The sequence below is a fragment of the Mustelus asterias genome, unplaced genomic scaffold (genome assembly GCF_964213995.1).
Source record: "Mustelus asterias unplaced genomic scaffold, sMusAst1.hap1.1 HAP1_SCAFFOLD_984, whole genome shotgun sequence".
Taxonomy (NCBI): domain Eukaryota; kingdom Metazoa; phylum Chordata; class Chondrichthyes; order Carcharhiniformes; family Triakidae; genus Mustelus; species Mustelus asterias.
Window position 1 is genome coordinate 23999 of NW_027590930.1, and position 22350 is coordinate 46348.

Below are 22350 nucleotides of genomic sequence, written 5' to 3' on the forward strand. Positions count from 1 at the left end.
ATTGGGATTGTGTACAGTGGGAGTGAATGGGAAGGGGTTTGTGTCCATTGGGACTGTGCACAGTGGGAGTGAATGGGAAGGGGATTGGGATTGTGTACAGTGGGAGTGAATGGGAATGGGGCCTCCTCCTCCCCCACACTCTTGCTGTCTGGTCGTCTGCGAGTCGAGTCCCCCCTACCTTGCCGGTTGTCTTCACTCCCTTCCAGACACAGAAGTAGACCACTATCCAAGTCGCCATCAGGCAGAGGGTCAGCTGCCAGCTGATGGTGCCAACCTCCTCCAGCCCACTCGAGAGGTTCAGCACTCTTCTCCTATAAGAGTGAGCACAGCGTTAGGCAAGACCTGCGCCCGCACCGAGACGCGGCGTGTACCTCCCATCGACATACGGGTGGGGGAGGCCCGTGCCTCCGCCAAGGCCTGCCACCTCCCCCCACAACTCCACTCCCTCACCCCATCGAACCTGCTCCCCACCCAGAGTGCAGTGGGCCCGGAGGAGGTGAGGGGATGGGACAGGGTGGCGAATGGGTCAGGCAGGAGCTGGGCCCCAATCACGGTCGCTGGGCAACCATCATCTTTGACCTCTCCCAATCTTGATCGCCATTCCTGATGCACACTGTCTCTGGGCCACACCCCCCCCCCCACCCACCCCCACCCCCCACACCCCCCCCCCCCCCACACACCCCCCCCCCCCCCCCACACCCCCCCACACCCCCGAGCAGGCATCATTCCCCCACGCCCACAAATTCCTGGCTGTCACCGTTAACTCTCTTCACCATCCCCCCCGCCCCCCCGCGCCCCCGCCACAACACACATCCCATACCCTCTTTCCCTTCCCGCTCCAGCCGTCACTGAGCTGGATTGGGACTGTGTACAGTGGGAGTGAATGGGAAGGGGTTTGGGTCCATTGGGATTGTGTACAGTGGGAGTGAATGGGAAGGGGTTTGGGATTGGGATTGTGTGCAGTGGGAGTGAATGGGTAGGGGTTTGGGATTGGGATTATGTACAGTGGGAGTGAATGGGAAGGGGTTTGGGATTGGGATTGTGTACAGTGGGAGTGAATGGGAAGGGGTTTGGGATTGGGATTGTGTACAGTGGGAGTGAATGGGAAGGGGTTTGGGTCCATTGGGATTGTGTACAGTGGGAGTGAATGGGAAGGGGTTTGGGTCTATTGGGATTGTGTACAGTGGGAGTGAATGGGAAGGGGTTTGGGATTGGGATTGTGTACAGTGGGAGTGAATGGGAAGGGGTTTGGGATTGGGATTGTGTACAGTGGGAGTGAATGGGAAGGGCTTTGGGATTGTGTACAGTGGGAGTGAATGGGAAGGGGTTTGGGATTGTGTACAGTGGGAGTGAATGGGAAGGGGTTTGGGATTGGGATTGTGTATAGTGGGAGTGAATGGGAAGGGCTTTGGGATTGGGATTGTGTATAGTGGGAGTGAATGGGATGGGGTTTGGGATTGTGTACAGTGGGAGTGAATGGGAAGGGGTTTGGGATTGGGATTGTGTACAGTGGGAGTGAATGGGAAGGGGTTTGGGATTGGGATTGTGTACAGTGGGAGTGAATGGGAAGGGGTTTGGGTCCATTGGGATTGTGTATAGTGGGAGTGAGTGGAGGCCTCGGGGAGGGGTGGGAGTGGGGGGAGATTTACCCAGAACAGTTCCCCGGGGATGAGGGATCTTCAGTTCATGCGGAGAGAGAGAGAGGAGAGAGACTGGTGGAGGCTGGGATTGTTCTCCTATAGAGCAGAGAAAGTTGAAGGGAAGGATGTAATTGATGCTGTCACTATCACGAGGGGGCTTCGATCGAGTGAATGAGGAGAAAGTGTTTCCCCAGCGGCAGGAGGGTTGGGAACCAGGGGAGACACATGGATTGTGAGGGGGGTGCGGGCGGTGGGGGTGGAGTTGAGGAGAATTTTATTGTTGGCGCGGTGAGCTGTTGTGATCTGGACGGCTCTGCCCAAGAGGGCAGTGGGAGCAGATTCACCCTCGAAAAAGTTGGGGGGAATTAGAGTAACACTGGAAGGGGAAATACTTGCAGGGTTGAGGTGGGGGGGTGGCAGGATAAAAACAGGGGAGGGGGAGAGAACGTGCAGTGTTATACAGAATGTGTTACGTGTGCAGACAGGGAGGCCATTTGGCCCATCGTGTTGGCGCCGGCTCTCGACCACGAGCATCGTGAGTTACCGCCACTCCCCTACCTCAACCCCCATACGCCCCCCCCCCACACATAGTTTCCATTGAAATAATCATCGTAACGCCCTCTCGAATGCCTCGATCGAACCTGCCTCCACCACACACCCTCAGGCGCAACGTTCCAGACCCCCGAAACCCCTCGGCAGCCGGAATTCTCCATCGACGGGGGGTGGGGGGGTGGATTCTATTACTACTCCGACATTTACCAGGATGCTGCCTGGTTTGGAGGGTAGGTCTTATGAGGAAAGGTTGAGGGAACTTGGGCTTTTCTCTTTGGAGCGGAGGAAGCTGAGGGGAGACTTAATAGAGGTTTATAAGATGATGAGGGGGATAGATAGGGTGAACGTTCAAAGACTATTTCCTCAGTTGAATGGAGCGGTAACTAGGGGGCATAACTATAGGGTTCATGGTGGGAGATATAGGAAGGATGTCCGAGGTAGGTTTTTTACTCAGAGAGTGGTTGGGGTGTGGAATGGACTGCCTGCAGGGATAGTGGAGTCAGAAACTTTAGGAACATTTAAGAAGCTATTGGATAGTCACATGGAGTACTTTGGGACGATAGGGAGGAAATAGCTTGATCTCGGTTTCAGACAAAGCTCGGCACAACATTGTGGGCCGAAGGGCCTGTTCTGTGCTGTACTGTTCTATGTACTCTCCAGCAGCAGCCCAGATGACCAGGCCTGGGGGACGGGGAGGGCAGAGGTCAGTGTAGCCACCCCTCTCCCCTCCCCCAGTAGTCAGGGACCTCCTAGGCAGGGCAGTGACATGGCACATGCCTCCTGGCACCCTGGAAGATTTCACTGCTGGGGGGGAGGGGCCAGGGGCAGGGCCAAGGTGTAGGGGCAAAGGGGTGGAGCCTTTGGGGGGGGGGGGCAATGATAGGAAGGGAGATTGATGCCAAGAATGGAGGGCATGGGGGGGGGTTTCCTGATGTCCATTGTGGGGGGGGGCTCTTTTACATTGAAATCGCTCTTTTAGCAATGGCATCCTGATCGCTATCAAATCTCCTCTTCACCTTCTCCTCTCCAAGGAGAACAGTCCCAACCTCTCCAAATCTATCCTCGGAACTGATGCTTCTCATCCCTGGAACCATTCTTGTGAACCTCTTCTGCACTCTCTCTCTAATGAGTTCATATCCTTGCGCTCAGAACTGTACACAATATCTCAGCTTGTACAAGTTCAGCATAACTTCCTTGCTCTTGTACTCTGTGCCCCTATGAATAAAGCCCAGAATCCTATATGCTTTATTCATAGAAACATAGAATCCCCACAGTACAGAAGGAGGCCATTCAGCCCATCGAGTCTGTACCAACCACAATCCCACCCAGGCTCTACTCCCACACATTTACCCTGCTAATCCCCCTGACACTAAGGGGCAATTTACCATGGCCAATCCACCTAACCCGCACATCTTTGGACTGTGGGAGGAAACCGGAGCACCCGGAGGAAACCCATGCAGACACGGGGAGAATGTGCAAACGCAGCACAGACAGTGACCCAAGCCGGGAATCGAACCCGGGTCCCTGGCGCAGTGAGGCAGCAGTGCTAACCGCTGTGCCACCGTGCCGCCCTTGTTAACTGCTCTCTCCACCTGTCCTGCCACCTTCAATGATCTGTGCGCAGAGACACCCAGCTCCCTCTGCTCCTGCACCCTATTTAGAATTGTACCCCTTACTTTATATCATCCGTCCCCGTTCCTCCTACCAAAAATGCATCACCTCACCCTTCTCCGCATTGAACTCCTTCTGCCTCCTATCTGCCCACTCCACCAACCTGTCAATGTCCTTTTGAAGTTCTACACTGTTCTCACTGTTTACGATGCCTCCAAGGTTCATGTCATCCGTAGACTTTGAAATTGTCCCCTGCGCATCGAGATCTAAATCATTAACATATCTCAGGGAAAGCAAGGGTCCCAATACCGACTCCGAGGCAACTACAAACCTTCCTCCAGTCTGAAAAATATCCATCGACCATTACTCTCTGCTTCCTATTACTCAGCCAATTTTCTGAATCTTTTATTCCACGAACCGTAACTTTTCTCACAAGCCTGTTGTGTGGCACTGTGTCGAAAGCCTTCTGAAAGTCCCTGTACACCGCATCGACAGCACCCCCCTTTCTGTTACCTCCTCAAAAAAAACCGCAGCAAAGTTCCTCAAACACGATTTCCCCAGAGCAGGCAGTGTGGGCTGAACTGGCTTCCCTCTGTGCTGTAGGATTCCATGTATTATCCCGGGGTCAGTTAGAGGTTAGTGGGATCTTTCCCATAGGGTGGCGGTTGCTGATAAATTCCTGCCCGATTGGCCCCTCCCCCACCCGCCCTCACCCACCAGACATCAGAGTGACGTCACGGCTCAATGCCGCAATCCCACCTCCCCACGGCCGATCTATCCAAACCGCCTCTTCCGGGCCCCTCGACGAATGAGCATCTGGGTGGCAGTGCAGAGGGCGCCACGACTCCCAGAGCGAGGGAAGAAAGACCCTGGGGTCCACGAGGGCAGGCGGGGTGGGGGGGGGGGGGGGGGGGTGATGTGTTGGTGGCACCCGACTGGCCTCAGTCCCCTCAGTGTCTGGGGATCACCACACCCGCTCAGTGGCCTACTGGGTGGCGCTGGCAAAGACAAAACCTTCATTCAGATTCTTCCTCTACGCGATTGTCACACAGACCAGGTTTTAAGATGCTTTCCCAGCGCCCAGTCATCGCTGACCAAGCCACCATTTTCTTTTAATCTTTCAAATTTCTTTGTTGCTATGTTTATATTCTTATTGTCATCATTTTTTGGGTTGTATCTGTTTAATCTTTTAATCTTTGTCTCTTTGTTTCGTCTTTTGTATTTTTATATCATGGAACAGAATCCCAACAGTGCAGTAGGAGACCATTCGGCCCATCGAGTCTGCACCGACCACAGTCCCAGCCAGGCCCTATCCCCGCAACCCCACTTATTTACCCTGCTAATCCCCCTGACACTGAGGGGCAATTTAGCACGCCCAAGCCCACAGGTCAACCGAATCCGCACATCTTTGGAGTGTGGGAGGAAACCGGAGCACCCGGAGGAAACCCACGCAGACACGGGGAGAACGTGCAGACAGACAGTGACCCAAGGCCGGGAATCGAACCCCTGGACCCTGGCGCTGTGAGGCAGCAGCGCTAACCACTGCGCCATCGAGCCGCCCTACATTCCTTTCACATATTTATTTTTATCTATTTTGCTATTTTTCTTTTCTCCCTTTTTTAAAAATGTCATTTATTAATGTTTTGAATCATTTTTAATTTGATCTTTTATCATAGTTCTATTTAAAATTTTTTATCTGTTTTGTTTTCCATTTATTTATTTTGGTATGCTTTAAGAATTTTTTTTAACTCTTCAATTTTATATTTTTGTTGCGACTGGGATTCTCCAGTCTCGCCCACGGCTGGGATTCTCCGGACTCGCCCGCGGCTGGGGTTCTCCGGACTCGCCCGCGGCCGGGGTTCTCCGGACTCGCCCGCGGCCGGGGTTCTCCGGACTCGCCCGCGGCCGGGGTTCTCCGGACTCGCCCGCGGCCGGCGTTCTCCGGACTCGCCCGCGGCTGGGGTTCTCCGGACTCGCCCGCGGCTGGGGTTCTCCGGACTCGCCTGCGGCTGGGGTTCTCCGGACTCGCCCGCGGCTGGGGTTCTCCGGACTCGCCCGCGGCTGGGGTTCTCCGGACTCGCCCGCGGCTGGGGTTCTCCGGACCCGCCCGCGGCTGGGGTTCTCCGGACTCGCCCGCGGCTGGGGTTCTCCGGACTCGCCCGCGGCTGGGGTTCTCCGGACTCGCCCGTGGCTGGGGTTCTCCGGACTCGCCCGTGGCTGGGGTTCTCTGGACTCGCCCGCGGCTGGGGTTCTTCAGCCTGGCCCACGGCTGGGATTCTCCAGTCCCGCTGTGGTGAATGGAAACTGTGGCTGAGTGCCAAATTCTCCTTTCCTGCCTGAAGTGGCGAGAGGCTGAGACTGGAGAATTCCAGTCCATATCTTTCACACGAGGAGTAGTTGTTCGAGATAATAAAAAGCAGCCGGGGCCCGATGGAAGGAGAAGTTGAGGTAAATTGTATTTGGTTAGCCCCCTCCCCCCACTTCCGCCGCACCCTCGCCCTGACCTTTGAGAACTCGCGGCCCTAAAAATACCAACATTGAAGTCAAACGGCGAGCGGGAACGAGGTTATGGAGGCTAGTTAAAGGTCAAGGTTCAAATGGCACTGACCAGACCTGACCTGGTCAGGAGTCCGAATCCTCTCCCGCGATGGGCCGGTTGCTTTTGGCTGCGTGGGCGCCGTGTGCGCGCAGAGTGTCGCAGCCGCCCGCTCGGTCCCGCTGCAAGAGAACGGCACCATGAGAGGGCGCAGGGCCCTGAGGAGACGCGCAGCATGCAGGTCACATCTGGGGGAGGAAGGGGGGTCAAAGAAGGAAGATGGCCGCCCTCCGTTTCCGCAGTGACCCAGCCCCCTCCTGCAGTGCATGATGGGATGGGGGAGAGGTGGAGAGAGTGAGCAGCCATGGCGCCAATGGTAAGGTCAGCGGGCTCGGTGGGAGGTCAGCCTTGGATGAGCCTGGGTGGGGCCTTGTGGCAGGGGCTTCTCTAGGGAAGTGGGAGTTCAGGTGTTCACCTCTCCTCTGCCCTCCCACCCCTGTTCCAACTACCCACCACACCGCTACCCCAACACCCCCCTTCCCCCTCCTCCACACCACTCCCCTCTCACCACTGAACAACCACCGGGATATCTTGCGTTTCAAAGTCAACTCAGATCCCGCTGGGTGAGGGGCGGGTAGGAGCTTGAGGGTGGGGGAAAGTGACACTGGGGGGTCAGAAATGGATGGAGAGAGAAGCAGAGGACAGGAAAGAGAGAGAGAGAGACTGAGGGATTGAAAAGAGAGAGAGACTGAGGGATTGGAGAGAGAGAGAGAGAGGGATTGGAGAGAGAGAGAAAGAGACTGAGGGATTGAAGAGAGAGAGAGAGACTGAGGGATTGGGGAGAGAGAGACTGAGGGATTGGAGACAGAGAGAGAGACTGAGGGATTGGAGAGAGAGAGAGACTGAGGGATTGGAGACAGAGAGAGAGACTGAGGGATTGGAGAGAGAGAGAGACTGCGGGATTGGAGAGAGAGAGAGAAAGAGACTGAGGGATTGGAGAGAGAGAGACTGAGGGATTGGAGAGAGAGAGAGAGAGGGATTGGAGACAGAGAGAAAGAGATTGAGGGATTGAAGAGAGAGAGAGAGAGACTGAGGGATTGGAGAGAGAGAGAGAGAGAGAAACTGAGGGATTAGAGAGAGAGAGGGAGAGAGAGACTGAGGGATTGGAGAGAGAGAGAGGGATTGGAGCCAGAGAGAAAGAGATTGAGGGATTGAAGAGAGAGAGAGAGAGACTGAGGGATTGGAGAGATAGAGAGAGAGAGAGAGAAACTGAGGGGTTAGAGAGAGGGAGAGAGAGACTGAGGGATTGGAGAGAGAGAGAGAGAGAAAGAGACTGAGGGATTGCAGAGAGGGAGAGAGAGAGAGAAACTGAGGGATTGGAGAGAGAGACTGAGGGATTGGGGAGAGAGAGACTGAGGGATTGGAGAGAGAGAGAGAGAGACTGAGGGATTGGAGAGAGAGAGAGACTGCGGGATTGGAGAGAGAGAGAGAAAGAGACTGAGGGATTGGAGAGAGAGAGAGAGAGAAACAGACAGTGGGATTCGAGAGAGAGAGCCTGAGGGATTGGAGAGAGAGCGAGAGAGAGACTGTGGGATTGGAGAGAGAGAGAGAAAGAGACTGAGGGATTGGACAGGGAGAGAGCGAGAGAGACTGAGGAATTGGAGAGAGAGAGAGACTGGGATTGAAGAGAGAGAGAGAGAGACTGAGGGATTGGAGAGAGAGAGCGAGAGAGATTGAGGGATTGGAGAGAGAGAGAGAGAGAGAGAGAGTGCAGGATTGGAGAGAGAGAGAGAGACTGAGGGATTGGAGAGAGAGAGAGAGAGAGAGAGTGAGGATTGGAGAGAGAGAGAGAGAGAGACTGAGGGATTGGAGAGAGAGAGAGACTGAGGATTGGAGAGAGAGAGAGAGAGAGACTGCGGGATTGGAGAGAGAGAGAGAGAAAGAGACTGAGGGATTGGAGAGAGAGACAGACTGAGGAATTGGAGAGAGAGAGAGACTGCGGGATTGGAGAGAGAGAGAGACTGAGGGATTGGAGAGAGGGAGAGAGAGAGAAACTGAGGGATTGGAGAGAGAGACTGAGGGATTGGGGAGAGAGAGACTGAGGGATTGGAGAGAGAGAGAGAGAGACTGAGGGATTGGAGAGAGAGAGAGACTGCGGGATTGGAGAGAGAGAGAGAAAGAGACTGAGGGATTGGAGAGAGAGAGAGAGAGAAACAGACAGTGGGATTCGAGAGAGAGAGCCTGAGGGATTGGAGAGAGAGCGAGAGAGAGACTGTGGGATTGGAGAGAGAGAGAGAAAGAGACTGAGGGATTGGACAGGGAGAGAGCGAGAGAGACTGAGGAATTGGAGAGAGAGAGAGACTGGGATTGAAGAGAGAGAGAGAGAGACTGAGGGATTGGAGAGAGAGAGCGAGAGAGATTGAGGGATTGGAGAGAGAGAGAGAGAGAGAGAGTGCAGGATTGGAGAGAGAGAGAGAGACTGAGGGACTGGAGAGAGAGAGAGAGAGTGAGGATTGGAGAGAGAGAGAGAGACTGAGGGATTGGAGAGAGAGAGAGACTGAGGATTGGAGAGAGAGAGAGAGAGAGAGAGACTGCGGGATTGGAGAGAGAGAGAGAGAAAGAGACTGAGGGATTGGAGAGAGAGACAGACTGAGGAATTGGAGAGAGAGAGAGACTGCGGGATTGGAGAGAGGGAGAGAGAGAGAGACTGCGGGATTGGAGGGAGAGAGAGAGAAAGAGACTGAGGGATTGGAGAGAGGGAGAGAGAGAGAGACTGCGGGATTGGAGGGAGAGAGAGAGAAAGAGACTGCGGGATTGGAGAGAGCGGGATTGGAGAGAGAGACTGAGGGATTGGACAGATAGAGAGAGAGAGACTGCGGGATTGGAGAGAGAGAGAGAGAGGGAGAGACTGAGGGTTTGGAGAGAGAGAGAGAGACTGAGGGATTGGAGAGAGAGAGAGAGAGGGATTGGAGACAGAGAGAAAGAGATTGAGGGATTGAAGAGAGAGAGAGAGAGACTGAGGGATTGGAGAGAGAGAGAGAGAGAGAAACTGAGGGATTAGAGAGAGAGAGGGAGAGAGAGACTGAGGGATTGGAGAGAGAGAGAGGGATTGGAGCCAGAGAGAAAGAGATTGAGGGATTGAAGAGAGAGAGAGAGACTGAGGGATTGGAGAGAGAGAGAGAGAGAGAGAGAAACTGAGGGGTTAGAGAGAGAGAGGGAGAGAGAGACTGAGGGATTGGAGAGAGAGAGAGAGAGAAAGAGACTGAGGGATTGCAGAGAGGGAGAGAGAGAGAGAAACTGAGGGATTGGAGAGAGAGACTGAGGGATTGGGGAGAGAGAGACTGAGGGATTGGAGAGAGAGAGAGAGAGACTGAGGGATTGGAGAGAGAGAGAGACTGCGGGATTGGAGAGAGAGAGAGAAAGAGACTGAGGGATTGGAGAGAGAGAGAGAGAGAAACAGACAGTGGGATTCGAGAGAGAGAGCCTGAGGGATTGGAGAGAGAGCGAGAGAGAGACTGTGGGATTGGAGAGAGAGAGAGAAAGAGACTGAGGGATTGGACAGGGAGAGAGCGAGAGAGACTGAGGAATTGGAGAGAGAGAGAGACTGGGATTGAAGAGAGAGAGAGAGAGACTGAGGGATTGGAGAGAGAGAGCGAGAGAGATTGAGGGATTGGAGAGAGAGAGAGAGAGAGAGAGAGTGCAGGATTGGAGAGAGAGAGAGAGACTGAGGGACTGGAGAGAGAGAGAGAGAGAGTGAGGATTGGAGAGAGAGAGAGAGACTGAGGGATTGGAGAGAGAGAGAGACTGAGGATTGGAGAGAGAGAGAGAGAGAGAGAGACTGCGGGATTGGAGAGAGAGAGAGAGAAAGAGACTGAGGGATTGGAGAGAGAGACAGACTGAGGAATTGGAGAGAGAGAGAGACTGCGGGATTGGAGAGAGAGAGAGACTGAGGGATTGGAGAGAGGGAGAGAGAGAGAGACTGCGGGATTGGAGGGAGAGAGAGAGAAAGAGACTGAGGGATTGGAGAGAGGGAGAGAGAGAGAGACTGCGGGATTGGAGGGAGAGAGAGAGAAAGAGACTGCGGGATTGGAGAGAGCGGGATTGGAGAGAGAGACTGAGGGATTGGACAGATAGAGAGAGAGAGACTGCGGGATTGGAGAGAGAGAGAGAGGGAGAGACTGAGGGTTTGGAGAGAGAGAGAGAGAGACTGAGGGATTGGAGAGAGAGAGACTGAGGGATTGGAGAGAGAGAGAGACAGAGAAAGTGAGACAGAGAGATAGACAGAGAAAGGGAGACAGAAAGAGAGAGAGAGACAGAAAGAGACAGAGAGAGAGAGAGAAAGGGATTGGGGAAGGTGACAGATCTTCAGAGATGATTGATGGAGTCACTGGCGTTTGATGTCACCGACCCATCACCACTTTAACCAATGGGAATTTCTCGCCATCTTGTTAAATTAGGATGGATGTCAATCGGTTTAATGGTGGGGAGGGGGTGGTGGGGAGGGGGTGGTGGGGAGGGGGCGGGTGGGGGGGGGCGTTGGGGGGGGGGGGCGGTAATGATGGAAGGGGCTTCTGGGAAAGCTTTGGGGCTGGGAGAAAAACCCCATCCTGCTCTAATTTAGCCCGGCCCCAACCGCATTCCCCCCCCACCGCCCCCCACCGCCAGCATCCTCTTCAAACCCGCCCAGGGGCATTGGGCAGACTGGTGATGACTATGCCCATACCTCCATGCCACCCCGCTCACTCATCATGAGGGAAATCCAAAGTGGACCCCGTGTGAATGGGCTCCGTATGGAGGGAGGGGGGGGGCGGGAGTTGAGGGGAGCTGGGGTATGTCATGGGCGAGGGGTGGTAGGTGGGGGGGTGGGGGGAGGGGAGTGTTGTCCATTGGGGCTTTGGGCCTGGTGTTCAGGGATGATTGAATGGCGGAGCAGACCCGATGGACAAGGCGAGGAATCTCATGGCTGCTTACGCCAACCACCCATAGGGTTCGAGGTCAAACATGGCGGGGCAGGGGGGCAGGATGAAAGGGGGGGGGGGTGGGGGAAGGGGGTTGGAGAGGGGGGGGCTGCGGAGGTTAAGATCAGAGAGAGGGAAAGGGTTGAAAAGATGGACTCACTCCCAGAACTCCACGATGGGTGACCGCACCCCGGCGGGGGGCAGGCAGGTCGCGGTGGTCCCGTTGTCGCAGGCCGGTGGTCCGATGCCCTCACTGCAGCTGGGGGTGTTCCAGGTGTTGTTGCAGGAGCCCCAGGGCAAGGTGGGGGCGAAAGAGTGGCAGAGGTAGTAGGCGCCCCAGGTGAGCACCATGATGTAGTACGTGTTGCAGAAGAAGATAATTACCATCGACGCGTAGCCCAGGCCTGTCGGAGAGAGAGAGACAGAGTAGGCCTCAGCTACATCCATCACCCAGCTTGCAATCCTGTCGAATGAGTGCATGGGGGGGGAATCCGTGCGTTCTACTCCCACCAGGAGAGTTGGTGGGAAGGGGGTGAGGGTGGCACGGTGCACTGCTGCCCCACAGTGCCTGGGACCCGGGTTCAATTCCCGGCTGTCTCTGTGGAGTCTCCCGTGTCTGCGTGGGTTTCCTCCGGGTGCTCCGGTTTCCTCCCACAGTCCAAAGATGTGCAGGTTAGGTGGATTGGCCACGCTAAATTGCCCCTTGATGTCAAGGGGACTAGCTAGGGTAAATGGGGATAGGGCCTGGGTGGGATTATGGCTGGTGCAGACTCGATGGGCCGAATGGCCTCCTTCTGCACAGTTAGGATTCTATTATTCGATGATAATCCAAATCAATTCGATCAAATTAAACCGGCAGGAAAGGCCGCTTTCGATGACGGTCACGGTGGAAATGGCCGGATGATGTGGAGAAACCCCATCTAGTTCACTGTTTCAGGGAAAAGGAAATCTTCCTTCCTTACCCCGGCCTGGCCTACATAAGTCTCCAGAACTGCACCCCCACCACCCCTAACTCCCACACCGCAACGTGATCAACATTTGACTGCCCCCCTCAGGAATGTCGGAGGGTCAGTGCTGAGGGAGCGCCGCACTGTGGGAGGGTCAGTGCTGAGGGAGCGCCGCACTGTGGGAGGGTCAGTGCTGAGGGAGCGCCGCACTGTGGGAGGGTCAGTGCTGAGGGAGCGCCGCACTGTGGGAGGGTCAGTGCTGAGGGAGCGCCGCACTGTGGGAGGGTCAGTGCTGAGGGAGTGCCGCACTGTGGGAGGGTCAGTGCTGAGGGAGCGCCGCACTGTGGGAGGGTCAGTGCTGAGGGAGTGCCGCACTGTGGGAGGGTCGGTGCTGAGGGAGTGCCGCACTGTCGGTGGGTCAGTGCTGAGGGAGCGTCGTACTGTGGGAGGGTCAGTGCTGAGGGAGTGCCGCACTGTGGGAGGGTCAGTGCTGAGGGAGTGCCGCACTGTGGGAGGGTCGGTGCTGAGGGAGTGCCGCACTGTGGGAGGGTCAGTGCTGAGGAGCGCCGCACTGTGGGAGGGTCAGTGCTGAGGGAGCGCCGCACTGTGTGAGGGTCAGTGTGAGGGAGCGCCGCACTATGGGAGGGTCAGTGCTGAGGGAGCGCCGCACTGTCGGAGGGTCAGTGCTGAGGGAGCGCCGCACTGTGGGAGGGTCAGTGCTGGGGGAGCGCCGCACTGTGGGAGGGTCAGTGCTGAGGGAGCGCCGCACTGTGGGAGGATCAGTGCTGAGGGAGCGCCGCACTGTGGGAGGGTCAGTGCTGAGGGAGCGCCGCACTGTGGGAGGGTCAGTGCTGAGGGAGCGCTGCACTGTGGGAGGGTCAGTGCTGAGGGAGCGCCGCACTGTGGGAGGGTCAGTGCTGAGGGAGCGCCGCACTGTGGGAGGGTCAGTGCTGAGGGAGCGCCGCACTGTGGGAGGGTCAGTGCTGGGGGAGCGCCGCACTGTGGGAGGGTCAGTGCTGAGGGAGCGCCGCACTGTCGAAATGAGATATTAAATCCAGGGCTTCTCTCTCCAATGGGGCCAGCTGGTGGGGGGCAGTTCTCCCCAGCTTCCTGGGATCTTTCTGTGCCTCAGTTTCTCAGAAATGAATCTGTGTGCTGAGGTTCACACCCTGCATCTCCCAGACTTCTCAGAAACTGAGCATTGACTCCTCCACCTCGAGGAATGATCCGACCTCCAAGAATGAATGAATCAAATCCTGGTTTGTCCTGTTCTATGATTCTGCTCTGACCTCCTGCAACTCAAACTGCTTCCTTCAGCAAAAACTCTACATTGCACTGAGCTCCAGGAATGTCACCCCAAACCCCAGAGCAGAAATGGACTCTCAGTCAACCATCTCCCAGTGCCTGAGAGAGAGGGGGGAGAGAGGGGGAGAGAGAGGAAGGGAGAGGGGGAGAGAGAGAGAGAGAAAGGGAGAGTGAGGGGAGACAGGAAGGGGGAGAGAGAGGGGAGGAGAGAGAGGAAGGGAGGGAGGCGGAGAGAGGGAGAGGGAGGGAGAGGGAAAAGGAGGGAGAGGGGGAGAGAGAGAGAAAGGGAGAGTGAGGGGAGGAGAGAGAGAAAGGGAGGGAGGCGGAGAGAGGGAGAGGGAGGGAGAGGGGAAGAGAGGGAAAGGGAGAGAGAGAGAAAGGGAGGGAGAGGGGGAGAGAGAGAAAGGGAGGGGGAGAGAGAGAAAGGGAGGGAGAGGGGGAGAGAGAGAAAGGGAGGGAGAGGGGGAGAGAGAGAAAGGGAGGGAGGCGGAGAGAGGGAGAGGGAGGGAGAGGGGGAGAGAGGGAAAGGGAGCGAGGGAGAGAGAGAGAGAGAGAAAGGGAGGGAGCCGGAGAGAGGGAGAGGGAGGGAGGGGGGAGAAAGGGAAAGGGAGCGAGGGAGAGAGAGAGAAAGGGAGGGAGAGAGAGAGAGAGAGAGAAAGGGAGAAGAGGGGGAGAGAAAGCAAGGGAGGGAGAGGGGGAGAGAGAGAGAGAGAGAGGGAGAGAGAGAGAGAGAGAAAGGGAGAGTGAGGGGAGGAGAGAGAGAAAGGGAGGGAGGCGGAGAGAGGGAGAGAGAGGGAGAGGGGGAGAGAGGGAAAGGGAGCGAGGAGAGAGAGAGAAAGGGAGGGAGAGGGGGAGAGAGAGAGAGAAAGAGAGGGGAGGAGAGAGAAAGGGAGGAAGGCGGAGAGGGAGAGGGAGGGTCAGGGGGAGAGAGAGAAAGAGAGAGAGGGAGACAGAAAAGAGCGAGGGGGAGAGAGAGAGAGAGAAAGGGAGGGAGGTGGAGAGAGGGAGAGGGAGGGAGAGAGAGAGAGACTGCCATCAGACTTTTGAATGGACCTATCTCGCAATAAGTTGATCTTTCTCTACACCCTAGCTATGACTGTAACACTACATTCTGCACTCCCTCCTTTCCTTCTCTATGAACGGTATGCTTTGTCTGTATAGCGTGCAAGAAACAATACTTTTCACTGTATGCTAATACATGTAACAATAATAAATCACATCAGGAAAGAGGGGTGAGAGGAAGAGAAGGGGGGACAGAGCGAGGGGCAGAGAGCGGGGGAGTGGAGAGAGAGGAGAGAGAGAGGGGGAACAGAGAGAGCGACAGAGTGGGGAAGAGAAAAAGGGGGGAGAAAGAGTGACAGAGAAAGAGGTGGGAGAGGGAGGTGGAGAGAAAGAGAGAGAGGGAGGGAGGGAGAGAGAGATGAGCCTCGACCCACCCGGGGGGAGAGTGGGGTCCGTGCAGGGAGACCCTCACACTGGGGGGAGAGTGGGGTCTGTGCAGAGAGACTGTGCAGAGAGACCCTCACACTGGGGGAGTGGGGTCTGTGCAGAGAGACCCCACCCACTGGGAGGAGAGTGGGGTCCGTGCAGGGAGACCCTCACACTGGGGGGAGAGTGGGGTCTGTGCAGAGAGACCCCCACACTGCGGGGGGGGGGGAGTGGGGTCTGTGCAGAGAGACCCCCACACTGCCGGGGGGGGGGGGGGGGGGGGGAGAGAGTGGGGTCTGTGCAGAGAGACTCCCACACTGGGGGAGTGGGTCTGTGCAGAGAGACCCCCACACTGCGGGGGGGGGGGGGGGGTCTGTGCAGAGAGACCCCCACACTGGGGGGGAGTGGGGTCCATGCAGAGAGACCCCCACGTGGGGGGGGGAGTGGGGTCCATGCAGAGAGACCCCCACGCGGGGGGGAGTGGGGTCTGTGCAGAGAGACCCCCACACTGGGGGGAGAGTGGAGTCTGTGCAGAGAGACCCCCAGCCTGAGCACACTGGGAATACTGACCTTTAAAAAGTGGAGCAATGTTCCAGACGTTAATCCCACCCGCCTTCATAAACTGTCCGAGTGAGATCTCCAGGAAGAAGATGGGAATTCCTCCCGTCAGGGCAACCAGGATGTAGGGAATGAGAAAAACTCCTGCAGAACAAATTAATGAAAGGACCATTAGAAAAAAGATTGTTAGTAATCTTAATCTGTCTCTTCCTCTCTCTGTCTCTCTCTCTCTTTCTCTCCATCTCCCTCTGACACGCTCTCTGTCTGTCTCTCTCGATCTCCCTCTCGCTTCCTCTGTCTCTCTTCCTCTGTCTCACTCTTCCTGTCTCACTCTTCCTCTGTCACTCTCTCTCCCTGTCTCTCTCTCCCTGTCTCTCTCTCCCTGTCTCTCTCTCCCTCTGTTTCTCTCTGTCTCTTTGTCTCTCCCTCTCTTTCTCTCTGTCTCTTTGTCTCTCCCTCTCTGTGGCTCTTTGTCTCTGTCTCTCCCTCTTTCTATGTCCCTCTCTTTCTCTTTGTCTCTCTGTCTCTCTTTCTCTCCCTCTTTGTCTTTCTGTCTCTGTTTCTCCCTCTCTCTATGTCTCTCTCTTTCTCTTTGTCTCCCTGTCTCTCCCTCTTTCTCTCTCTCTCTGTCTCTCCCTCTCTCTGTCTCTCTTTTGTCTTTCTGTCTCTGTCTCTCCCTCTCTCTCTATGTCTCTTTCTCTCTCTCTCTGTCTCTCCCTCTCTCTGTCTCTCTTTGTCTTTCTGTCTCTGTCTCTCCCTCTCTCTATGTCTCTCTTTCTCTCTCTCTTTGTCTCTCTGTCTCTCCCTCTCTCTGTCTCTCTTATTTTGGGGCCAGGGTTCTATGTACAACACACAGCCGCGTGTCCCAGCCTCATCGCACACATGTGGGACATTTTGGTTAGCGGGCATGTGCGAGAGTCAGGAATGAGGTCACTGACAACTGAGACATCAACTTAACTAATTAATCACCAACTGACCGAATGGAATGGTGCCTGAGCGCCATGTTGGCAAAGCTGTTGGCACGCTCAGGATTGGTAAATAAGTGCTGCCCAGTGACAGAACCACATTGAACAGGCAGACATTTTGTTTTGGGATATTAATGAGTTAGCAATTCAGCATGTAATTACAATTACAATGACATTGTTAAGTTAATTGCCTCAATAAAGATAGGTGATGATCATTGGCACAATCTTCCAAAAGAATGTGGACATACTTGGACAGTTTACGTGGGGGAGGAATAAGGAATTTGTATCTCTGTGCCGGAAGCAGAATAAACTTACTGAAGGTCAACAAAACGAAGGAGATAATCATTGGCTTCAGGAAGCGTAGTGGAGAACGTGCCCCTGTCTACATTAATGAAGTAGAAAGGGTCGAGAGCTTCAGGTTTTTAGGCGTCCAGATCACCAACAACCTGTCCTGGTCCCCCATGCCGACACTATAGTTAAGAAAGCCCCACCAACACCTCTACTTTCTCAGAAGACTAAGGAAATTTGGCATGTCAGCTACGACTCTCACCATCTTTTACAGACGCACCACAGAAAGCATTCTTTCTGGTTGTATCACTTTCTCTTTGTGATATGGCTCCTGCTCCTCCCAAGACCGCAAGGAACTACAAAAGGTCGTGAATGTAGCCCAATCCATCACGCAAACCAGCCTCCCATCCATTGACTCTGTCTACACTTCCCGCTGCCTCGGCAAAGCAGGCGGCATAATTAAGGACCCCACGCACCCCGGACATTCTCTCTTCCACCTTCTTCCATTGGGAAAAAGATGCAAAAGTCTGAGGTCACGTACCAACCGACTCAAGAACAGCTTCTTCCCTGCTGCCGTCAGACTTTTGAATGGACCTACCTTGCATTGAGTTGATCTTTCTCTGCACCCTAGCTATGACTGTAACACTACATTCTGCACTCTCTCCTTTCCTTCTCTATGAACGGTATGCTTTGTCTGTATAGCGCGCAAGGAACAATACTTTTCACCGTATATTAATACATGTGACAATAATAAATCAAATCAGAAGTAAAGGTAAAAGTGCTGCTGTATAATTCTGCCATCACATACCAACGCTGGCTTGCTGAGTGCGGCTTGTTACGGACAAGCGCCTTCTGGTTCAAGTGGCCAATCACCGGGATGCATGTAGAAATGCACGGACAGATTAAGAGCAGGAGTAAGGCCATTTGGCCCCTCTGAGCCTGCTTCCCCCCACCGCCCTCCCCCTCCTCCCGCCAATAAGATTTAATTTGTCTCAACTCCACTTTCCTGTCTGTTCCCCTCCCCCATAACACATGACCTCCTCCCCCCCACCCCCCGCCCGGCTCCCCTTCACCTTTGTCGATCAGAAATCTGTGTAACTCACCCTTGAATATATTCAGTGAGCCGCAGCCCCCACTGCTGTCTGGGGGCGGTGGGGGGGGGGGGATTCCACAGACTGACCACCCTCTGAGAGAAGAAATTCCCCCTCATCTCCGTCTCCAATGGAAGACCCCTTCATCCTCAAACTGTCCCCCCGCCCCCCCCCCACCAGTTCTAGATTCTCCCCCCATGAGGAGGGGTCCTCTCTGCATCCACCCTGTCAAACCCCCCCTCAGAATCTAAGATGTTTCAATAAGATCCCCTCTCATTCTTCTAAACTCCAATGGGTTCAGGCCCCGACCTGAACAAAGAACATTACAGCACAGGAACAGGCCCTTCGGCCCTTCAAGCCTGCACCGACCATGCTGCCCGACTGAACTAAAGCCCCCTAAAAGAAGCTCAATCTTTTCCTCAGAAGACAAAACCCCCCCCTTCACCCCGGAATCGGGGCCTCCGATGCGAGTGGATCCCTCCTTAGGCAAACCAGTGTAACTGGTTACAATAACTTCCAGACTTGGCAGCACCAGTCTCTCTGTAGTAAATACCATTCAGCTGGTGACTTACTTCACCCTGTTGTTCAGATTTTTTCACTGGGGGCAAAGCTGGGCCAGGCCTGACCAGTGTTTGTTCCCCATCCCCAGTTACCACCCCCCCCCCCCCCCCCCGCTTGTAGAGTCGATTGCTGAGTGTGTGTGTTAGGAGGGAGGGGGTCACTTTGAGGGCCAAAGGGGGTAAGGAGGGCAGATTTCCTTTATCCTTAAAGGGGGTTGGGGAGGGGAATTAGTGAACCAGATGGCGGGGGGTGGAGGGGCAGGGTTTTGTCTGACAATTGATGATGGTTTCATTCCCACTTTCTCTGCCAGGTGGCCATTGCCGTCTCGTGTCCGGTTCAGTGTCCATTGGTTGCGTTCGGGGCTCCCCATCACCCTCATGTGGTCGTCCCATCATTGGAGTTGGCGGTCAGCTCGTCAGCGTCCACTCCGGGCACAGCGCTGCTGTGGCCTGGAAGAGGAACTGCAGTGTCGCCCCCCCCGAGCCTAAGCCCTGCAACAGGGAGAACCTGGAGGTGGAGCGGGTAGGGGATGCCCAGGGGGATTGTGGAGGAAGCTGGGGAGGGGGGGTGCGGGAGCGGAGTGCGATCTCGGTTTTGAGGGAGAGGGTACTGAATTGCCAGGTTCCCCAAGAGGAGGACACCCCAATTCAGTCCCTCCCCTCACCTTGTCCTTCTGGGGGGTAGAGGTGGCGGGTTTGGGCGGCGCTGTCGAAGGAGCCTTGGCGAGTCGCTGCGGTGCATCTTGTAGACGGTACACACTGCTGCCGCTGTGCGTCGGTGGTGGAGGGAGTGAGTGTCGAGGGTGGGTGGTTAGCGTGTCGATCGAGCGGGGGGGGGGCTGCTTTGTCCCAGATGGTGTCGAGCTTCTCGAGTGTTGTCGGAGCCGTGCTCATCCAGGCGAGTGGGAGAGTATTCCATCACACTCCTGACTTGTGCCTTGTAGATGGTGGACAGGCTTTGGGGGGGGAGTCAGGAGGTGAGTTACTCCGCAGGATTCCCAGCCTCTGACCTGCTCTGGGAGCCACAGTATTTATGTGGCTGGGTCCAGTTCAGTTTCTGCTCAATGGTGACCCCCCAGGATGTTGATAGTGGGGGGGATTCAGCGATGGGAATGCCATTGAATGTCGAGGGGAGATGGTTGGATCCTCTCTTGTTGGAGGTGGTCATTGCCTGGTGCTTGTGTGGGGTGAATGTTACTCACCACTTGTCAGCCCGAGCCTGGATATTGTCCGGGTCTCGCTGCATTTGGACACGGGCTGCTGTGTCTTCCTTTCCGGGCTAATAGCAACACATTTGTGGAAAATCCTGACAGAGTGCGGAGTGACTCACTTTGAGCCGCATGTTTTGGAGTTACCCTGGTGAGGCGGAGAGGGACACGCCACAACTCGATCCTCACTAAACCGCAGATTATTGCCAGATCTCTGAATGGCTGCCAGTTTCAACATCAGCCTCTGACTCACAACGAGGATTTTAGATGGAATTACCCTGCCAGATGTATTTGGACAAGAGGTTCCACCCTTCCCCCTCCCTCAGCCCCATTTACAGCCCCCTCCTCCCCCTCCGCAGCGGCAGTTCCTGCAGCAAAGGCTATTCACCAAAAGCTGGACGGGGAGATTCTGCAGTACAGAGGGATCTGGGTGCCCCGGTACATCAGTCAGAAAAAAGGTCACCGTGCAGGTACAGCGCGTGATTAGCAAAGCAAATGGAACGCTGTCCTTTATCGCGAGTGAGGATGGAATATAAAATTTGGGAAGCCTTGCTCTGAATGATGTGCGGGTTCGGTGGATTGGCCATGCTAAATTGCCCCTAAGTGTCACGGGGGCTAGCTAAGGTAGATGCATGGGGATAGGTTGGGATTGTGGTCGGTGCAGGCTCGATGGGCTGAATGGCCTCCCTCTGCACTGTAGGATGCTACGATTCGATGACTGTACAGAGTGCAGGTGAAACCAGGCCTGTAGCGCTGTGCAGATTCAAACCCTGTAGTAGAAAATGATACAACGGCAATAGAGCTGTTTGGAAAAGGTAAACGTGACTCATTCCTGGGAACTGTGCTCAGGGAGGGCCCCACAGTGGGAGGGTCGGTGCTGAGGGAGCGCCGCACTGTGGGAGGGTCGGTGCTGAGGGAGCGCCGCACTGTGGGAGGGTCGGTGCTGAGGGAGTGCCGCACTGTGGGAGGGTCAGTGCTGAGGGAGCGCCGCACTGTGGGAGGGTCAGTGCTGAGGGAGTGCCGCACTGTGGGAGGGTCAGTGCTGAGGGAGCGCCCCACAGTGGGAGGGTCGGTGCTGAGGGAGTGCCGCACTGTGGGAGGGTCGGTGCTGAGAGAGCGCCGCACTGTGGGAGGGTCAGTGCTGAGGGAGTGCCGCATTGTCGGAGGGTCAGTGCTGAGGGAGCGCCGCATTGTCGGAGGGTCAGTGCTGAGGGAGCGCCGCACTGTCGGAGGGTCAGTGCTGAGGGAGCGCCGCACTGTGGGAGGGTCAGTGCTGAGGGAGCACCGCACTGTCGGAGGGTCAGTGCTGAGGGAGTGCCGCACTGTCGGAGTGTTGCAAGCCTCCTGACTGACCTCAGCACCTGTGGGATCAATTCATCCTGGAATTCCCCCCACTTGTTCAGTGAAAACCTCACCTCTCCTTTAGTACAAGAAAACAGGGGTTGTGTGAGAGCGATGCCTCTCTGAGTCGAGCAGCTGGGTTACTGGTAAGGTTGGGAAGTGGTAATGTGGATCGGGGTGCAAACCTGCAGCTGGGTGGGTCCCCACTGCCTTGGCAAGTTGGGGGGGTCTCATTTCACGAGTGCTTAGGAGGGGCTGAGTCAGCAGGCCCTACCCGGACCCCTTCAATTACCCCCCAATCCCCCACCCTGCTTTGGCACCCCTTTGGAGTTCTTGCCCCTTCTCCATCCTGCGAGATGCCAATCTTCCTCCATGAGTACAAGCTACTGGAAGGATTGAGAGATACAGGGAGAAGGTGGTATTGAGGGATACGGGGGGGAAGGTGGGGATTGAGGGATACGGGGAGAAGGTGGGATTGAGGGATACGGGGAGAAGATGGGATTGAGGGATACGGGGATAAGGTGGGGATTGAGGGATACGGGGAGAAGATTGGGTTGAGGGATACAGGGAGAAGATGGGGTTGAGGGATACGGGGAGAAGGTGGGATTGAGGGATATGGGGAGAAGGTGGGGATTGAGGGATATGGGGAGAAGGTGGGGATTGAGGGATATGGGGAGAAGGTGGGATTGAGGGATACGGGGAGAAGGTGGGATTGAGGGATACGGGGAGAAGGTGGGTTTGAGGGATACGGGGAGAAGGTGGGATTGAGGGATACGGGGAGAAGGTGGGATTGAGGGATACGGGGAGAAGGTGGGATTGAGGGATACGGGGAGAAGGTGGGGATTGAGGGATAGGGGAGAAGGTGGGGATTGAGGGATACGGGGAGAAGGTGGGGATTGAGGGATACGGGGAGAAGGTGGGGATTGAGGGATACGGGGAGAAGGTGGGGATTGAGGGATACGGGGAGAAGGTGGAGATTGAGGGATCTGGGGAGAAGTTGGGATTGAGGGATACGGGGAGAAGGTGGGATTGAGGGATACGGGGAGAAGGTGGGATTGAGGGATACGGGGAGAAGGTGGGGATTGAGGGATACGGGGAGAAGATGGGGTTGAGGGATACGGGGAGAAGGTGGGATTGAGGGATATGGGGAGAAGGTGGGGATTGAGGGATATGGGGAGAAGGTGGAGATTGAGGGATATAGGGAGAAGGTGGAGATTGAGGGATACAGGGAGAAGGTGGGGATTGAGGGATATGGGGAGAAGGTGGGGATTGAAGGATATTGGGAGTGGGTGAGGATTGAGGGATACGGGGAGAAGGTGGGGATTGAGGGATACGGGGAGAAGGTGGGCATTGAGTGATACG

General features: G+C 55.6%; 1 protein-coding gene across 1 annotated transcript in view; it reads right to left on the minus strand.

Annotated features, from left to right (window-relative positions):
- LOC144487702 (creatine transporter-like) overlaps window positions 1-22350 on the minus strand; it is a 63280-nt gene that overhangs the window by 23854 nt on the left and 17076 nt on the right. Inside the window, exons 2-4 of the mRNA XM_078205785.1 lie at window positions 15548-15679; window positions 11458-11701; window positions 179-311 (exon numbers count right to left, since the gene is read on the minus strand). Of these exons, the coding sequence (XP_078061911.1) occupies window positions 179-311; window positions 11458-11701; window positions 15548-15679 (509 nt within the window). The remainder of the gene's footprint in view (window positions 1-178; window positions 312-11457; window positions 11702-15547; window positions 15680-22350) is intronic.